Source organism: Lytechinus variegatus, chromosome 8 (assembly GCF_018143015.1).
Source record: "Lytechinus variegatus isolate NC3 chromosome 8, Lvar_3.0, whole genome shotgun sequence".
Classification (NCBI taxonomy): domain Eukaryota; kingdom Metazoa; phylum Echinodermata; class Echinoidea; order Temnopleuroida; family Toxopneustidae; genus Lytechinus; species Lytechinus variegatus.
Genome location: NC_054747.1, coordinates 13,235,165 through 13,255,267, shown reverse-complemented (window position 1 = coordinate 13,255,267; position 20,103 = coordinate 13,235,165). Strand labels below are relative to the sequence as shown.

General features: G+C 37.2%; 2 protein-coding genes across 2 annotated transcripts in view; one reads left to right on the top strand and one right to left on the bottom strand.

Moving 5' to 3' along the window:
- Positions 1 to 5,464: 5,464 nt before the first annotated feature.
- On the bottom strand, positions 5,465 to 8,850 carry LOC121420005. Its single transcript, XM_041614516.1, has 3 exons — positions 8,733 to 8,850; positions 6,879 to 7,051; positions 5,465 to 6,584 (listed from the first exon to the last, which is right to left on the bottom strand). The coding sequence occupies exons 1-3, from the start codon at positions 8,810 to 8,812 to the stop codon at positions 5,839 to 5,841; spliced, it is 999 nt and encodes a 332-aa protein (XP_041470450.1). The 5' UTR covers positions 8,813 to 8,850; the 3' UTR covers positions 5,465 to 5,838.
- A 7,676-nt stretch (positions 8,851 to 16,526) lies between these two features.
- The window catches only part of LOC121420004, a 66,078-nt gene continuing 62,501 nt past the window's right edge, over positions 16,527 to 20,103 (top strand). The window contains exon 1 of the mRNA XM_041614515.1: positions 16,527 to 16,751. Within this exon, the coding sequence (XP_041470449.1) occupies positions 16,584 to 16,751 (168 nt within the window). The 5' untranslated portion in view covers positions 16,527 to 16,583. The remainder of the gene's footprint in view (positions 16,752 to 20,103) is intronic.

The window sequence follows — 20,103 nt, the reverse complement described above, 5'->3', positions numbered from 1 at the left end:
AATTACCAACTGTTGATTGAAATAGGAAATTACCAATTGTTGATTAAAATAGGAAATTACCAACTGTTGATTTAAATATGAATTTACCAACTGTTAGTGTAATGAAATTTGAAATTACCAACTGTTAGTGTAATAGAATATGAAATTACCAACTGTTGATTAAAATATCAAAACCACATGTTGTTTAAAATATGAAATATCAAACTGTTGATTAAAAAACTGCCAATTTGTTTTCCAACTGGTAGGTTCTTTTTATAACCAACCTGTTGGTTACAGAATTTCTCCGAGTTTATTATCAGCATTAACACATGGGCTGACATGATAGAAGATGCGGGTTTATTTGATTTAACTTTCTAGTTCAAGATATTCTCTGTCATTTTTTAATCTACTTGTCTATTTAAAATTCCTCTTTTTACGTGTTATTATTTATATCTGTTAATTCATTACGTTTACATGTAGAGGTTACACAACTCACAAATTGAGAAATATTACTTATGCAGTCGAAGTCACCCAGGATTAGTTCGTCGCACATAGCAGAGATCTGGCTTAAAGTACAAGTCTACCCCAACAAAAAGTTTATTCGAATAAAAAGATAAAAATCAAACAAGCATAACACTGACAATTTCATGAAAATCGGATGTGAAATAAGAAGTTATGACATTTTAAAGTTTCGCTTAATTTCACAAAACAGTTATATTCAGATCCTTGTCAGTGTGCAAATGAGGAGAATGATGACATCACTCACTATTTATTTTGTATTTTATTATATGAAATATTCAAATTCTCTTCCCTTTAACCTGTCAAACAACGATTAGTTCCTACCTGAACATGTGGAATTTGCATTGTTTAATACTAGATCTACATGGTTCAATCAAGTTGGTCCTTATTGTCAAATCTGTAAAAAAATATATATATCATATTATATAATTCAAACAAGAAACAAATTAGTGAGTGGGGGACGTCATCGACTGTCTCATTTGCATGTCACTAAGTTGTGCATATCACCGTTTTTGTGAAAAATAAGCGTAACTTTAGAATGTCATAACTTTCTCATTTTACATAATACCATTATTATGTTATGCAGGGCCAGCTGGTAGAGCAGTTTCCTAACTGAAGTGGCTACCCTGGGTAAATAAAACATTATTATTATTATCATTACATCCGATTTTGATGACATTTTCAGCATAATGCTTGTTTGACTTTTCTCTATTTATTCAAATCTACATTTCTCTTGGGTGGACTTGACGTTTTTTTTAACTAGATCGGTGCAGAAAATGATTTAGTCTTTTTTTTCATTTCTGTATAGTTTATCCCAAGTACGTGCCACTAGTGAACTTGATAGAAGTTCACTAGAAATATACCGTAAGGTCCACAAAATATATATACTCTAAATTGTCTTGTGCTTTGAATCATTGAATTAAAGCAAGATTGTTTATACAGTGATAAAGTTACAACACTTCCGATCGTGTGGAACAAGACTGATGAAACATTGTCATGCTAATTATTCATATAGAATTGCAGAAATAATTGTTTGATATGCAATTAAGCGTAAAGAAAGATAGTGTGTGAAGTTTAGAGGCTTTTTGTTCATATTTATAAAGGGAGAAAAATAAAAAGTTTATGATACTTAGAAGTGCCAGTAATTGTAGATATTAATGGACGAGCTCTATTGGCTTTAAATGCTTACATTGCCCTTATCAGACGCTTGAGGGGTCAGATTGATTCGAGAAGCGGGTCAGACTGACCCGGGGACAGAGTCTGTTGGTACCACAGACCGTTCCGGGTCAAAAAGAGTCTAGCTAGGGTCCAATGTAACCATTTTGGGGTCAAATATATTCCTCACTCCGTCACATCGGTCATTGTATTCCGGGTATCAATTTTGAGCCACTTTCTGGGTCATTCTAACCCGGGATTTTTTGTTTAATTATTATTGAAAGAATTCGTATCGATGTTCCAGCGTGAGATCAGCAATGACAGTTTAAAGACACTGTGTATATATATATAATTCATACAAGCACTACAAGCAGTGGCATTGAACATTTATTCCATTACCATATTTTTTTGTTTTAACGTGATGTTATTATGCCCCATTGCATCTTATTTATAGCCAAACTCATTTTTTGTTTACAGTTGTGTTTTTAGTGATTCCGTGCAATAGTATCAGTCAGGTTTATCTTATTTTTTTACGTTGCTGCACGTTGCATATTATTGCCTAGATATATGAACACGATTGCAACTACTGGATAAAAGAATAAACTGTATTTCAAAAAGAGTTTTTGTGACTTACAGGAAACCAAAATACAATGAGAGAATCCATTTTATCACACAGTAAAAACGCTGTTTAAGATTTTATACAACGCTGTTTACTATATGAACCTTACAGTATTTGTTTACCATTTAAACAATCACGTTTAATTTATTGAAAATTAGATATTGAAAATTAAACTTTGTTGCTTAAGATTTAAACAGGTGTTTAAACTGTTTAAACAATTGCTGTAAGGTTCATATATTAAACAGCGTTGTATATTTTTTTACTGTGCAGAAAGAATTAAATAAAACACTGCGTATATTGAGCATTAAATTAAAAAAAAAACTACCTTTGTTGTTTAAGATTTTAAACACTACTGTACTTATATAATGTAAACGTCGTCGTTTATCAATTTCAAACAGCGTTTTAACCGTGTGAGAAAATAATTACTAGTTGCTTTCGTGTTCAATGTAATTCATGCTATTTTACTTTTTGTTGACGATGTCACGTTATTTATAAGGTGTCCACATAAAGAATGTTTCTAAGTATCTTCATAAAACAGTTTCAGGAAGAATGATGATGTCTGACTCAAATGATTGTTGTGTGAGAGTAACGGAGGATAATTTCCTCCAAATTATATTGGTGCATTTACATGAACTTAATAAAGTGTGAATTAAACGCGTATTGCTTGGTGTTAACGCGTGCAAAGAAAGATGTTCACCTAATAACCACAATGCACATTGCTCAAGAGTCTGTACTTATACTGTGATATGAAAAAAATATACCACATCGTGCTGTACATGTATATCATTTGGTATTAAAATAACTATTTATGCAAAATAATGACAAATGTGTTATTTTCATTGGTTTCTTTGTGTTATTCATTTATTATCAATATGAATGTATTTATTGATATGTTTCAATTGCTGGTGTTGCCACCTTATTTACGGCAGGGTACTGCTAAATATCGTCACCTGAATCACCACTGAATACCACTAATGGGGAGTGGTTTTTGAAAGGGGATCTCCAGGTGGTATTTTTGTCCAAGAACTTGTCGGATCGACTTTCCTCGAATGCGATTGGCTGAGAAGCTCTGTTACTATGGCAATTGTTAGAGAAAACATGAATTGTCGGATAAAACGCCCGATATATAGGTCCTTTCACGCAACTCTCTCCCAATGTCTTATGCAACGAGTCATTTTTATGGCTGAGAAGCTCTGTTACTATGGCAATTGTTAGAGAAAACATGAATTGTCGGATAAAACGCCCGATATATAGGTCCTTTCACGCAACTCTCTCCCAATGTCTTATGCAACGAGTCATTTTTATGGCTGAGAAGCTCTGTTACTATGGCAATTGTTAGAGAAAACATGAATTATTGTCGCGATAAAACGCCCGATATATAGGTCCTTTCACGCAACTCTCTCCCAATGTCTTATGCAACGAGTCATTTTTATGGCTGAGAAGCTCTGTTACTATGGCAATTTTTAGAGAAAACATGAATTGTCGGATAAAACGCCCGATATATAGGTCCTTTCACGCAACTCTCTCCCAATGTCTTATGCAACGAGTCATTTTTATGGCTGAGAAGCTCTGTTACTATGGCAATTGTTAGAGAAAACATGAATTATTGTCGGATAAAACGCCCGATATATAGGTCCTTTCACGCAACTCTCTCCCAATGTCTTATGCAACGAGTCATTTTTATGGCTGAGAAGCTCTGTTACTATGGCAATTTTTAGAGAAAACATGAATTGTCGGATAAAACGCCCGATATAATTATAGGTCCTTTCACGCAACTCTCTCCCAAAGTCTTATGCTACGAGTCATTTTTTGTCCATAATGTCCATGGCCGTGTGCGAGATATTTTCTTTTCTTGTGGAGGGGGGGGGCTAAAATTTTTCGAAGAGATTCAAAAGTGACGGCCGGAGAGAAGTGACCGGTCATGTTATTGGGTCGCTTTTGCGCTTTCTGAAGTAAAATGGAAGAATTTCGTGCACACTCTCGGTGAATTCTGTGAAAATTGTCAATAAACAACTGTAAGTTTTAACAATTTCGGGGGGGAGGGGCAGTTACCATAGGAACTGTGCTTCTCAGCCAATCAAATTCAAGGAAAGGGGTCGGATCTGACAACTTGTCAAACAACAAAAATGGATGAAACGCTCCCCTGGAAGGAACACACTTTGACAGTTATTCACTCCATGATATAATGCTCTGATCATAATACTGACGATGATAACTTTGTCGTTTTTTGCAAACCCTTTTCTCACAAGCGAATGAAAAATAAGAGAAATAATCACTCCACCTACAATTATCTTCAATATTTCCGTTTGAAAGCTTTTTTCCGTTTTTTCATCATAACCGAGTCCAAAGATATAAGAGTCTTTTTATAGGAAACAAATCCATTATCCGCTGTGAACGCACAACAATCATTACAGTCTGACTTTACAGATGGTATTATTTACATTGTACTCTTGCATATGCGGCTATAAGGTCAAAAGCAAAGGTCAAGTTTAGAGGGTCATTTCCGGTGCAGTGATTGCTAAAAAAATTGCATTAGACTCGGTAAAGCCATTTTAGGCAGTATACATGGAATATACAATATATAGATATAATATATTCATCTTTCATACATAATATAGGCGCATTGTTGAATTATCTTCTATACAATGTGGCTCCTTTGATCTCCCACAAACATGCATGGTTGTCTATCGAGATAGTGTGTTGTGTTTTCTCTTTCGACAAGGGACCATTTTGCAAATTCTTATAGGCGGGTTAGTAATTCAGTTCCAGTATGAATTTCAGTTTTCGCACGATCTAAGAGATTGATGATTTAAACTAAAAAGGACATAGAATCGATCACTGAGGTACACCACATGAAGGATAAAAACACCTGAAATTATAGATTGATATGATACCATCCAATTATTTTGAATAACTTTCAAACCAAGAGTGTGACTATGACCAACCTCGCATAACATAACATTCTAATTTATGTAATTAAGTGGAGTAAACAATTGAATTACTTGCCTTAGTAAAGTCGAGAAAGGCACCACAGAGAAAAACTAAATCTAAACACGAAACAATTTAACAAGAACGAATCTGACTAATCTGCAAAACAAAACAATGAAGTAACAAAACGATGAAAACGGAGGAGGCAACCTAAAAAAAAAACCAAACGCAGGTTCAGAGTCATCTACTTTGGACCGAAATGATAATAGTTGTGATGTCTAGTCGGGCAACGACTTTGTTCCTACCCTTTTTCCGCCTTGATCATTGGGGGCGCTTTAACAAAGTGCGCTCCACGAAAGGAACTCCATGACGGTTTTTTTTTTTCTTTTCACACCGTCTTTGTGTGGATTCGAGATGAAAGGATGCATGTAGGAATTCTGGGAAGCATTTCATCAACAATTTTGTCCGACAAGTTTTCAGATCTGAAAACTTTCCTTGATGTTGATTGCAGTTTTACTGTGGTAGCTAGCCTAACTGTCGGATAAAACGTCTGACAAGATCCGTTCATGGAACGCTCCCCTTAACGAAAGACGTTGCTCGGTCTTTCGACAAAAGGTCTCATAAAAGGAATGTCGATTCTAGAGTTTGGCCAGCGGCTGTACATCGAATATCAGATGGCTTCTACTGACAACATGACCTTCAACATGAAGTTCAAAATGGATTGTACCCGGACTGTCCTTCGCCTCCCAACAGAGAATCTTAAGCTCTTGTCCTTGATGGATCTCATTAATGTACTCCACAGCGTAGGTCTTCAATCTATAGTGGATCAGCTCACGGTGGAAGGACTTGAGGTACCCCGCCACAGCTGCAGAACTCCCTGCATCGTAGATGAATCGCATGTACGGCATTTGATTGACATGGCCATTGTGGTCCACGTCACTCCACTGAACTGCAGTCTTCCACTTGAAGACATCATCTTTCGCAAACTGCGCTGGCATGAACTGATGCCTCTTTGGGGCCTCCTTCAGCGTGATCTTACCCTCATACTTCTTGATTGATTCCTGGCTAACCGGTAGGAGCTTCTTTTCTTTCAGGTCAATCGTCATGCATTGCATTTGACCCGTCAGGTAAAGCAGGTCGGACTCGTCATCTCGAAGTTCAATGCCGATGTACGTAGATGTCCTACCTAGATAGGCAATGTAGGAATCGTATCTGACTGGCCTGGAAACGAAATTAGTAGAGTGGTATGCAGGGAGGAAGTTGAGACTGAAACAGCGGCCAAAGTAAGAGGTGCTCTTGTCAGGGTCACCATCTGCAGCGGCTGGCGAATGCTGTAGTGCTGCCAGCAGACTGTATCCCACATGGTAATGAGGGTGAATGGCTCCTGTTTAAACAAGAACAAGCAAAGACAAAGGATATGTCTATAAATCGAAGAGACAACGTTACTTTGAACCAGCCCGTTCCATTTCAACAGTTTATAGAACCATTATCAATGGCGTAATTAGCCCCCCAAAATTGTTGGGAAACATGGCGTATGTAAAATTTCTAAAATGCTGCCTGCAAGCGAAGCGAGTGACGAAATTGTTGACGTTTTTAATAAAAACAATATAATATGAAATACATGAAAATACAATACATGTTCATCACACAAAAAGTTAGTGACTGTCTCTACTCTTACCAATTTTGTTGAAATCGTTCCAACCGAACTGCTTCAGATGATATGACTTGGGGTATTTGTCTGGACTTGCCTTCAGGATATCTGTCAAAAACCTTTGAAACTGAGGGTATACGGTATCCATAGTGGTGGTTTCTCGCTGCATATTACAGCTCCTTGTGAAAACTAGACGATTTCTGACGAACAGGGGAAGACAGATACGAAATATTATAAACTTTCTCTTCTTTGCATCGGACCAAGCTTTATGGAACATAATATGCAGGGTAACGTGAGCTAAATTTGTACTCCGCAACATGAGTGCACAGTGATGAAACGAGCCTCTCCCCTCCCCCCCCCCCCCCAAAAAAAAAAACAACCTTAAATGAATAAATAAATAACTAGAAATAAAAATAAATCAAAAATACTGCAGTCTTCCTTACACAGGATCTGTCAAAATTAACTATTCAAAGTATTAAACATTCTATAATTTGTTCACATTCTATTTGACCATATGACTACCCTCCAATAAAAATTGTAACTTTAGCAGTGTGTGAACTTAATCCATTCCTAGATCTGTGATAACCACACATTCCCTAGTCCTGCATAATCAAAAGTATTTGTAATAAATGATAACTATTGATTTTGATGGAGATTGTATTTTTCCTTGTAAATGCTAAAGGAATTTCAAAATAGTGTAAGTGCTTGGATTCTTTTCCCTTAACTAGTTTCAACCAGAAGCCGATCATATGCGACACAAATTAACATAATTATGGTTCATATATCATCATTAGGCCTACTACTATACGACTACAACCCACTCGCTATAATGAGGGCCTGCACAGTGTACGCAGGGGCTATTATACCCCTTTCATAAACCCCATTAAAATGAATTAGGCGGCTAATAGCAGCATAATTTGGTCGTAAAATTGGAGGAGGACAAGAGTTATCCGCATTACTCTGATGCTGCTATTATCCGCATAATAGCAGCATCGGGACAAGATTTTGAGTTTATGAACGCATTTCCAAATTATGCGGATAATTGCCATGGTGCGGTCACAAGGTCACCCTTTTCCAACACAACCGCATCGGAGGGGGCGTGTCCAGTTGTCATGGCGATTATCCCCCTTTTTCAGGACGGGCGCTCGTAAAAATAATGCGGCTTATTTTCGGAGTTTATGAACGCAATTTTTATTGAATTATCCGCATTACTCTTAGGCGGCTAATTGGAGGATAGGTTTATGAAAAGGGTATTAGTCACCACTCATACACCTTCTATACACAGCAAAAACTGTGGTGTTAACCGGTGTAAATAGAGGACCACACCAGTTATTATACACCAGTGTTAAATTGGTGGTGTTAGTTTCACACCTATAGATATACAACACCTTCTATTGTTAAATTTACACTCTTTGGTGTAATGTTTAATCTCTAGGGTGTAATTTTAACACCTCAGGGTGTGGTCCTCTATTAACACCAATTGGTGTCAGTTTTAACACAGCAGTTTTTACAGTGTAACGTTTCCCTTTTTCTATGACTCGTATACGAGTATGATATGTTTCTTCTTGTATTTTTATCACAAAGTGCAGAAAACTACTTGCTGCTTTCGGCCAATGTCTGTGTCTACCCAAACAAATTTTGACGTATACACAGTAAAAACACTTTTTAAGATTTTAGACAACGATGTTTACTATATGAACCTTACAGTATTTGTTTAACCGTTTAATCAATCATGTTCACTTGTTAAAACTGTTTAAACAATTACTGTAAGGTTCATATATTAAACAGCGTGCATAATTTTTTTTTACTGTGTATGGCCTATATGCTGATAAGATCATCCCTATCTATTAAATGCAAATAAGCTTTTCTAAATAAACCTACCTCAAGCATTTTCCAAAATGCTCCGTTGTCGTTCGATAGAATCCCGTGAATAGACGTGTACTGGACACGAAAGACACCATTGTTATTGTAGGTTGATTCAACAATAAAAATGTCCCAGACCATGTAACTGCCTGTGTCGATCAAGCCGGTCTCTAGTATTATACTTTACCATGGAGCTGATGGTACTGCATACTTGGCTTTCGTTGGTTCAACCGTTGTGTTTACTCTGTTCTGGTGAAATTCTCAAAGGCAAATGATCATCTTCTGTTTTTCCTTTTCTCAAAAAGGGCATTCTGTTGGAACCTTTGCGATGACATTATAACCTATTGGCAGTTCACGGGCAGTTCACCAACGCGTTCTGGGTTCACCTACTCAATCCCATGCATGATCGGGTCAGTGTTTCAGAGGAGGGCCGGGGGTGGGGGCGGGGGTAAATCCCGGGGGTAAATAGTGTTTCTTTGGCTTGCTTCGTTCATTTAAGTACAAGTCCACCCCCAACAAAGAGTCGATTTGAATAAAAAGAGAAAAAATCCAACAAGCATAACACTGAAGATTTCACCAAAATCGGTTGTAAAACGAAAAGTTTCGCAAACAGTTTAATATGCACATTGTTTAGTTTTATTACCCAAAGTGTTCATGATCACAAAAAGTGCTTAGAATGTCCATTTTTAGGTCGGAATTAAAAAAAAATAAATCAGCTCGCGCTTCACGCTTGCATTATTGGATTTTTTACATGTGTTAGGGCCTTCAACTTCATATTGGAAAATATTCATATTGAAAACAATTTGTTCGTGCATTGCCCTCGCAGTAATTATTTAGTTACATACACATTTTCTTCAAGAGCACATACATTGCGCCGAATGATCGATTTTCATTACAAAATACATGAAATTCAAAAAAAATGCTCGCACTGAAATATATGTATATCTAAATAGGGCTTATGAGATAAGCTAAGAAGTGAATATTAGGACTAACCCTTCAAAGAAACAAACAAAAATCAATTTTGAGCTGCCGATCGGCGAAAATATGGGTGAAAAATCCCCCCCCCCCCCGGCGAAAGCTGTTCCGAACTACCGGGTACACATTAAAAGTGTGGATTAATTCCTTGCCTAATACAGTCCGGAATCGAGACCACGACCCTTTCACCATCGATAGTCAGAACTGCTACACAACAACTAATAAATAATAGGAGCGCGAAGCGCTACCGGTAAACATTTTTTCTTGATAATCAAACCTAAAGGTATGCTAAAATATAGAGATTGGCCAACTCTTTCTGGGAGCGGAAATATTTTTTTAAGGGAAGAGGGGGGGGGGTCGGATGTTGACGTCTCAGATTTTTTCCCCCTCCTGCCTTAATTTCTTTCATTTTTGAGTGAAGACATTTTTTGGCTATTTGTTTGTTTGGTTTAATTTGGTTTTCAACAAACCAGCTCACGCTACATTGTTCTCATGCAGGCCCCCGTGCTGTGATTTACTTGATGATAGGAAACTCTATAGGCCCCATGGTGACACTTCATAACCAGGGGCCGAACCAGGATTTTCCAAAAGGGGGCAAATTTTTCTGAGGAAAATTCGACTAGCAAAAAAAAAGCAGTTTTTCACCCCAAAATATAGGGTTCATTTCGTTTAAGTATTGGACCCCCCCCCAAAAAAAAGTCATCGAATTTGTTTTTATGACACATTCCCTTTAAAATATATGCTGTGACTTTCAAAGGGGAACAGGGGCTCTCACCAGTCGATAAATCAGAACTGCTACACCACAACTAATAAATAATATGAGCGCGAAGCGCTACCGGGAAAACATTCTTGATAGTCAGAGACTCAGACCTAAAAATTTGATACACCGCACCCTGCACATGGGTATGCTGTAATGTAGAGATTTAATTTGCCCAAATCTCTTTCATCAGGGAGCGAAAATCTTTTTTTAAGGGGTCGGGGGTTGGCTTCTCTTTCTTTATCCTTTTTTTTGCAGGAGTTTCTGCATTTATGGTAAAGTCAAAATAAATTTTACAATACATAAAACATAATCGTAATATGACATGAAAGTACATTGTAATGTGACAGATTTATAATAGTATCATAACAAAATTTAGACATGAATACAATAAGGATAAGACAAAGTAATGAAAAAAAAAAACAAATGCAGTGGCACACTATATATAAAGATATATATATCTTTATCCTTCTACCCTGTTTCCTTTCATTTTTCAGTGAAGACATTAATTGGTTTGATTTGGCTGTCGACAAATCAGCTCACTCTACATTTTTCTCAGGCCCCCCTAAATGCTTTGCTTTATGAAAGGAATTCTGTAGGGAAATGAGCTTCATAATTATAAGCAGGGGCGGATCCGGGATTTTCCAAAGGGAAGGGGCACATTTTCTCGAGGGAAATTTGACATGGGGGAAAAGGTTTTCATCCTACAGTAGGATTTAAATTGTCCAAGTAAAATTGGAAAAGAAAAAAGAAAGAAAGCAACAAAAAAGGGTCCTCATTTCTGTTTCAACGACATATTGCCTTTAAAATATATGCTGTGACTTTCAAAATGGGGCACACTTGAGTAAAAAAAGGCATATTTACATTGAAAATTTGTACTATGGCTCTAAGATAAAGAGGGGCACGGCCCGATGTGCCCCCCCCCCCCCCCCCGGCCTGGATCCGCCACTGCTCAAAACTGATATAAATTGGAAATTAAGCATGGTTAATATTCACTTAGCCGCCCCACAAAGCTTACGTAAAGCAGTAAAGACTTAGCATTGATGGTATTAGACGATTTTAAATTTTCTGCTGGTAGACCCCAACATGGATAAAAATAATAATGCGAACAATTAACGAATTTGCTCCATATAATAGCGTGATGGAGATTTCTCCTTATGACTAGCTTCAAACAGGTGATAGAGGGCGTTCCGATAATCAATTACTTTCGCGCTGAAAATACACCGCGTTGAATTGCTGGTATCGGCGTGCCCTGGAACGAGCATGGGTCCTTAGATTTCATCAGAAACTCGTTTCCTCATATTCACCGATACGGAGTTTCGTGACATAAAGTTCTCCCTCTTTTGCTTGCTATATTCATGTTTCTCGAAGTACATGCGATAAATTACGAAAGAAAATGGGTTTCCTGACTTGAATGCCAAGACATTAGCACGGTGATCGTGATCAGCTGTTTATCACAGAGCTCACGTGTGGTTTGTTTACGATTACGCAAGGCGTGGGAAATTTGCCGGCTGCATGGACAAACTTTGTAGTGAATTGGATTTTACTTTTTTTTTAAATAGATCTCATCAGTCACAAATGAATGTCCATGAGATATATAAACATGCCCATTTCATTTGGTTGGGAAAATATCTTCATCTATATTAAAAAAAAATGTACGTAGTCGTATATAGGCCCCTACTGGAATTATGCAGACTGACTTTGCCAACCTGCCATTTTATTGTTGGGTGCTATTAAAAAATCGGACTGTCCGCCGAATCGCATGCGCTAGGCAGGCCGCGGCTGAGCTGGGTAAAAAAAAATTGGCGGCCGGGTGTGGCTAGTATACAAGAAAATTACAAATTTGAAAGATCCTCTTTTCACGCATCTCGATCCTGTCCCCATTTTAAAAAAATCATTTCTGAAGAAGGCAGGGTCTAAGAACAAATTTTGGTGCTAGCTGCCAAACGCCGAGTACAAGATCGACTGCGAACTGCACTCCCATATTATCCCCGATCAGCAGTGCATGCCGCACCACCGCGACGCGACACAAGCAGGCTGAGCCAGCCGCATACACAATTTTGACTCTCTGATAGCTTCCCAGATGGCCAGCTGAGATTGATTGTCGGAGACGAAGTCAAACGCTGACCAATCTATAAACGTAGCCAGCATTATATTTGCAACGATGTAGGGGAACTTGATTACTTTTTATATGAAAAAAATACCAAGCAGGACAATCATGACGATGCACTTGCGTTATTTTAATGTTAATGATTACATTCTCCAGTCGGCCGGCACAAGAAACTACCGTATTAAAAAATCCGAACGATTGCACGGCATACGGCATGCACCTTATTGCCTATCCCCCTTTATCGTCCGATCCGGCCAGCAAGCGAGCCAGACGACCGAGGTACTATATAGGTGCAGTGCAGAGACCCTTCTCACCCCCAATAACCCGCATCATTCCCGCCAACATCATGGCGAGGATCGGGCTAGAAATTGGCACTTTTTCCCAAAGCAGTATTTGAAATCAACGTCAACAACATCAGGGCGAGAATCGGGGCTAGAAGTTGGCACTTTTTTCCCCAAAGTGCAGCAGCACTTATTTGAAATCAACGTAGTTTTTTTTTTAAATATCACCAAGATCAATATTTCCATTCAACATGTTCAAAGTCTTTCAAGACAAGCTTCTATCACTCTCAGAGTCAAAATATAAGCATATAGTCCTAGGCCTAGTAAAAAAACCTCAAAATGACAATTGAAGGTTATGATTTCGTAATGATTTTTTATATTTTTTTTGTAGGGTAGTCCCTAATTTCTATGAAAATTAATTTCAAATTATGGCTTTTAATGCTCTATCAACAAAGTTTCTGCACAGTAACAAGGGGTAACAAGTAAACAGTCCATCATGTCTGTACAAAGAATGCACTTCGACATAAGAGGAAAAACTGACATGCACCTAGCCTACTCCTCGGAACTTTTCGATGAAAAAATTGAGAGTTTGCAAAAGGGGTTAAATCCACTTTCGACCATTCCTAGAAAATCATGTATTTCATGTTATTCTCCCATGCATATCCTCATGCAAAACTAATTATTGTCATGATTATAGGCCTACTACCCCCTACCGTGTTAAAGGACAAGTCCACCCCAACAAAAACTTGATTTGAATAAAAAGAGAAAAATTCAACAAGCAAAACACTGAAAATTTCATCAAAATCGGATGTAAAATAAGAAAGTTATGGCATTTTAAAGTTTCGCTTATTTTCAACAAAATAGTTATATGAACGAGCCAGTTACATCCAAATGAGAGAGTTGATGACATCACTCACTCACTATTTCTTTTGTATTTTATTATATGAAATATTTTGATTTTCTCATCATTGTCATGTAAAATGAAGTTTCATTCCTCCCTAAACACGTGGAATTTTATTATTTTAACATTTTGTGCTTCAAGCAAGGAGGTCCTAATTGTCAAATTCGTAAAAATTCAAATATTGTATAATTCAAACAGTAAAAAACAAAAGAAATAGTGAGTGAGTGACGACATCGACTCTCTCATTTGGATGTAACTGGCTCGTTCATATAACTATTTTGTTGAAAATAAGCGAAACTTTGAAATGTCATATCTTTCTTATTTTACATCCGATTTTGATGAAATTTTCAGCATTGTGCTTGTCTGATTTTTCTCTATTGATTCAAATCAACATTTTTCTGAGGTGGACTGGACCTTTAACATAACCGTTGGGTATAATTACCTGTCTTCAATATTTTTTAATTACCATTGTGGATCTTAGCCCTTCATTTGCAAACAAAGTAAAAAAAGATCTAACCCCTTTTGAAAAAAGGCTGTTTTATCTTTGCTTTTTTTTCATTTTTTAAAGGAAATTTTAACTTTCCTTTGGTGTCATCAGTCAGTCTGGATACCCAAAAAAATCAAATTTTATGAAAAATGGATCTTGCCCCCTTTGCAAATGAGCTCTTCATAATTATTATATAAGATAAAAGACATCTGCAGGAATATCGTTTTGATCTGTCATTTTGTTATACATGTACATAGTAAAACAAAAAACGCTGTTCAAAAATTGTAAACAACGCTGGTATATATATAATGGTTTAACAGTTTAAATTAAGGGATGGTCAAGGCTGGAAACATTTATATCTCGATAGATTCAAATTCAGAGAGCAAAGTGCATCAAAATCGGAGAATAAAGTTGGTAATATTTTAAAGATTTGCATTCTTCCGGTGAAACATAATATAAATACAAAGGCATGCATGTCTTCATGAATATTCATAAGGTGGGCTGATTATGTCATATCCCCACTTGTTCTTTTGTATTTTATCATATGAAATTAGGTTTATTCAAAAGTGTTCTACCAAGAACTAGAACAATTGTATTGACAACTGATTGAGTGCATTATTTTGTTGCCGCAAATTATTTCAGTGGAGACATATCATTTTACACATGTATCCAAAAATGAAACATTTATGATCTCATGTGATTATAATTCTAAAAAAAAAAGGATGTGGGGATGTGACATCATCAGCCCCAAAGTCGGAAATCTCTCCTCAAATGTAGGGACCAGGGGTTGGAAAAGTTGACAAGCAAAAAAAAAAAAAGTTATCACCCCCAAAATGTAACCGGGTCATTTCAACAAAAATAACTTCGACAAGCAAAAAAAAAAAAAAAAAGGGTTATCACCCCAAAGTAAGGCCATCTCGTCCAAAATACATGTATTATTCAGATTTTGAATGACGTATTTTTTCCATCATAAAAAAAATAAAAATAGTAGGGGGCATTTGATATTGTGTCCCCGGGTATAGGGGGGACGTCGTGCGTCTCCCTGTCCCCCTGGGATTTTCGCCCATGATCAGCCCACCTGATAAATATTCATGATGATGTGCATAACTGTTTTGATAAACTTTAAAATTCAATAACTTCGTTTATCCGATTTTGACGAAATTTTCAGCCTTTTGCGAATTTTACTCTGTTTATTTAGACATAAATATTTTCAGCCCGGACCATCCCTTTACTATGAACATGATGAAACAACCCTTCTTAATTTATTGAAAATTGAAGCTGTTAGATATCAAACTTTGTTGATCGGCTCCTGCACATGGCGAATGTCTATTCAAAATGTCATGCAGAAAAGGGTAAACTTAATTGCCTGTCCCTTTTGCTTTGTTAGCTCTTATAATTTTTTTAAGAGATCATGATTGTTATTAAGAGAGAGAGAGAGAGCTAGGGGGAGGGGAGAGGGAGAGAGGGGGGAGATACAAGGAAAGGGGATACGAAGATGGGAAGAGAAATAACGAAGGGGAATAAAAAGAAGAAAGCAATATAGGAGTATGGTTGTTGGGCTGGCCGAAGAAGAAGAAAAGAAGAAGAAGAAGAAAAGAAGGAGGAAGAAGAAGGAGGAAGAAGAAGAAGGAGGAAGAAGGAGTAGAAAATGAAGAAGAAATATAAAATGCATACATTCATTATTTTTAATGGTCCATGACTATTTTTTTTAAGTTCTTGATCAGGAGCAGAATTTGTTTATGTAGGTACAATGAAAACCAAAATGAAATTTCATTTATATTTCAATGGCACGATATAGAGAAGCTGTTTGCATAATTATGATGTCACAAATCAAAGACCTTGATATTCTATCAACTTTCTTAGTATAGTAGATTTTCGTCGAACCTTCACAAACATTTTTGACTTTTTTTTCCTCCTAATTGCAATTAACTTTTTTGTCAGGTTGCATGAACTTCCCCTGGAGATCATGAATTCCTTTTCTGTTTAATCTCGTTGATAAAACTAGCGCCATATTTTTATCATTTTTTATTATTACCGTTTGTTGATGTTGCTGTTATAGTTGCCTAGTAGTAGTTGTGGTTGTAGCATCACTATCATTATTGTTATTTTTATTATTTCTATTAGAAATAGATCTATTAGAATTATTGACATTATTCTATCATATTGAAAGAAATACAAGGCCCATGCGCACATTTTTTTTTCAATAACTAGCGATTGAATTCGTGGGTGACGAAATTTTCGTCATCGTTACAAACCCTGTATCCTCGTTCAGGGGCTCGTAATAGTTGTACTGCACTGCATGAAATATACTGCGTACAATGCAAAAGGAATGTACTGTGCAAGTCTATGTAGTTCAATATGGCGCGCCTTCGGTTCCCAGGGAGGCCTGGCCACAGATATGGACGATCATTAGTGCGATACCTTCCAGAAAAAGACAGAAATCATCAGCATGCATTCTTTGCACGTACAGCAGCCATCCAGAGAAATCTCAAGTGGTTTTATGATCTGTTTGGCGACTCTGACGAGGTATTTCTTGTGCAATTTTTTTGTCCCCTGTCATGGAAGTCGATGGTTGATCGTTGTTGTGTGTGTATCTCTCAATGAATGAATTCCCATTGCGTGTTGTGTGTTGTAGTTTTACGTTAGAATTAATGGCACTAAAATTGACAGCCTCCATGTTGATCTAAAATCAGATCTAACGTTAATGACGTTAGACACAGTTGTTTTGTACTGTTCTTGACATATCTACTTCTTTACTTGACCTCAAGTCAAATGCTGTTTTAGTTTTAAAAATAATATTGGGGGAACCAAGAGTAAGACTTCTTCTTCTGATAAAGATTAAAAAGTATGGTTGGAACTACCCCTTATCGACCACCTAATCTTCTAAGCATCATATCTGCGAAAATATTCACAAATTTTACCCAGTTTTCGTCTCATTTGTGCAGAAAATTGAGCAGATCAGATTTCCATGTTTTGCTCGACGACTCCGATTCAATTCGCGTATATATCGACGAACAAGGAATGCGACGATTTTACATTTGCTCATTTGCAGCCGTCTTTTGAAACCGACCACCAGCGATACACTAAGTTTACGGTCGATTCGTGTCGCGGTGGCGAAATATTTTTACTCTTTCAAATCAGTTACATGACGTCAACATGCTAAATGATCGCCTCACTACTTCCACTGCGAGCTCCGGCGCATGATTCGACGATTGACGACGGATATTTGTTCTAAAGCCGTTTCCTATCGGATTTCTTGGTTTTTCAGCGGGGATTGGGTTTAGTCAATACAATTTTGATTAATTCTACTACATTTCTACTTTTGTTGCTTCTTTTTTTCTTGTGAAATCGATTTTTACCGTTTCTATGGACACTGCGCCTACTCTCCCGCGCGTATCGTTTGTAATACGCAATAATTTTAACGCGCGCAAGGTGGTCGGTTTCAAAAGAGGTGGTCGATATGTGGTAGTCTCACCATACAGTCCACCGACTGGTGTATTGTACTATATTTGGCAGGTCTGGTGTGGAGTATGTACAGTGCCATTTTAAAATATACTAAAAAGTTTCTACTTGTAAGTGCAGCTAAAAAACCATGCTCCTCTCTTAGCGAAGCGGGGTGCTCTGTACCTCTTGTTTGAAGAGGCTAACAGAGGTGACATTGGGTAGACAGCTATGTGCACAGTCACAGACATGTCATTGTCATATACTAGTTTTTTTCTTTGCTTTTAAAAAACGATATAGAATTATGATGTAGATCTACATGTTGATATACCCAGATAACAATGTTTCGTTGGGCCAACGTTGGGCCAACCTTTGCAGTTACGTCGGGCCTATGTCGGATGTGTAACGTTGGGCCCATTGGGCCAACGTTATTCTTGCCGTCGGGCCAACATTGGCCCAACCTCAAAGGTACGATGTTGGTCCGATGTTGGTCCAACGTTAAGCCAACGTATAGCCAACCACCACGGCCAACCAACCATTTTCAAGCCAATAAAAAAAATAGATCTCCTTATCACTCAATATTTAAAGCATCTTGTATCTGATCCTACTTGCAGACATTAATTTTCTTAGTTTATTATAATACCTATTCCTATGCCTACATGTACACCTACAATCCTATCCTATCCTACCCTGACAACAACGACAATCGGTGAAATATATATATACACATTCTCGTTGCGAGTATGTTTTTCATAGTTAGTGTTTGCAAAAAGATGGATTTTAATTAGATTATGAAATCATTAGCCTTCAAATCATATTCATAACATTACATATAGTTTTTTATTCTTAAATACATTTTATTCAATGACAAGAATATCATAGAAATTTTAAAAATGTAAATCCTTTTAAAAATTGCATTACAAACACGATCATTTATAATCGATCATGTATTCCATGATAATTTAATTTAAGTGGAGGTGCCGTGGCCGAGTGGTCTAAGGCGCCTGGCTATACATGGAAAGTCCGGGGTTCGATCCCCGGCCGTGGCACCTATGCCCATGAGCAAGGCATTTAATCTGCAATGCTCTTTTATCCTGCTTTCAAATGAATGGAAATGCTATATGCATTATTGCTAACTAGGTGTGCACTTGTTTAAAAAAAAAAGAAAAAAAAAATGATAGCAACTTCGTTGGGCAAACGTCGGCAATAGCGATTGCGGAAAAAATTCCGATAAATCATTATTTGATTGGTATTAGTGAATGAAGGGGGCTGCATAAAAAGGTTTTACACCCATATTATCCCAAGTGTCTTAAGGTTGATTTTGATTAAATTGTATTGTTCAATCATATATTGAAAAATCATTTACAAATAACCAGAAATAGCATGTCATGCAAGAAAAACTTACTACCTCTTAAATGTTTTTAAGTATGAGCATTTATGGGTCAATGTTACACAGTAGGCTACAGAAACGAAATTACACAATGTATGGAAACGGAAATGGAAACGTTTACCCAATATTAGCTCGCGACGGTGGCTTTACGACCCCAAAAAACAAAACCAAATGTCGACGTTGGGTAACCGTTAGACAGATGACCATTACCCAACGTCGCACGCACTCAAAATGCCAACGTTGGCTTCACGACCCCAACCATTGCCAACGTTGGGCCAACGTTACATAGCTGCAGTGTTGTAGTCAAGGCTCAAACCTCCAAGGCCAAGGCTTCAATACCCAAGGCCAAGGCTTCAATAACCAAGGCTGAGGCCAAGGCATGGAAACCCAAGGCCAAGGCCAAGGCCTGAAAACCTCAAGGCCAAGGCATTTCAATTGTACAATATATGGAAAAAAAATTAGACAACAATGCTTAGGCGGCATACATGACACAAAGGACCAAATGTATAAAAGGTGTGAGCGAGCAAAATTTTTTACCCTTGTACATTTAAAACGAAAATAATTTCATGATAGATCATGTAGATTTAGACATAAAATTAAAATAAGTATATAGTTACCTTCGTACATTTAATTATTGTTCTAGGCGATTCACATTGCAATAATTATTACTACCAAGGTGATCTGATCCTGGCATGCCCATTCTTAACATACGTCTTTCTCCTCTACCTGGGACAGGGGAGGCAGATTTTTTTTTTTGGGGGGGGAGGGGGTGGGAAGGTCAAAGCCAAAAATGCACTTACAGTATAAGTCAAAATGAGAATTTTGGTGCAAACAGATATTTTAAAATGAGATTATCAACTGTGTGAAGAAGTTGTGTGTTTTGTGGAAATTAAGTTCAGCAAAGCTTTTTTAAGTGATTTCTAATTGATAAGACAGATATTTTGATTTAGGCTTTAATTTCCCGCTATAGAAAGCATAGCGAGCAAGTGGTTTTGAAAAAAAAAAAAATTTTGAAGTTGTAAAACTCGATTTTGGGTCAATTATGGT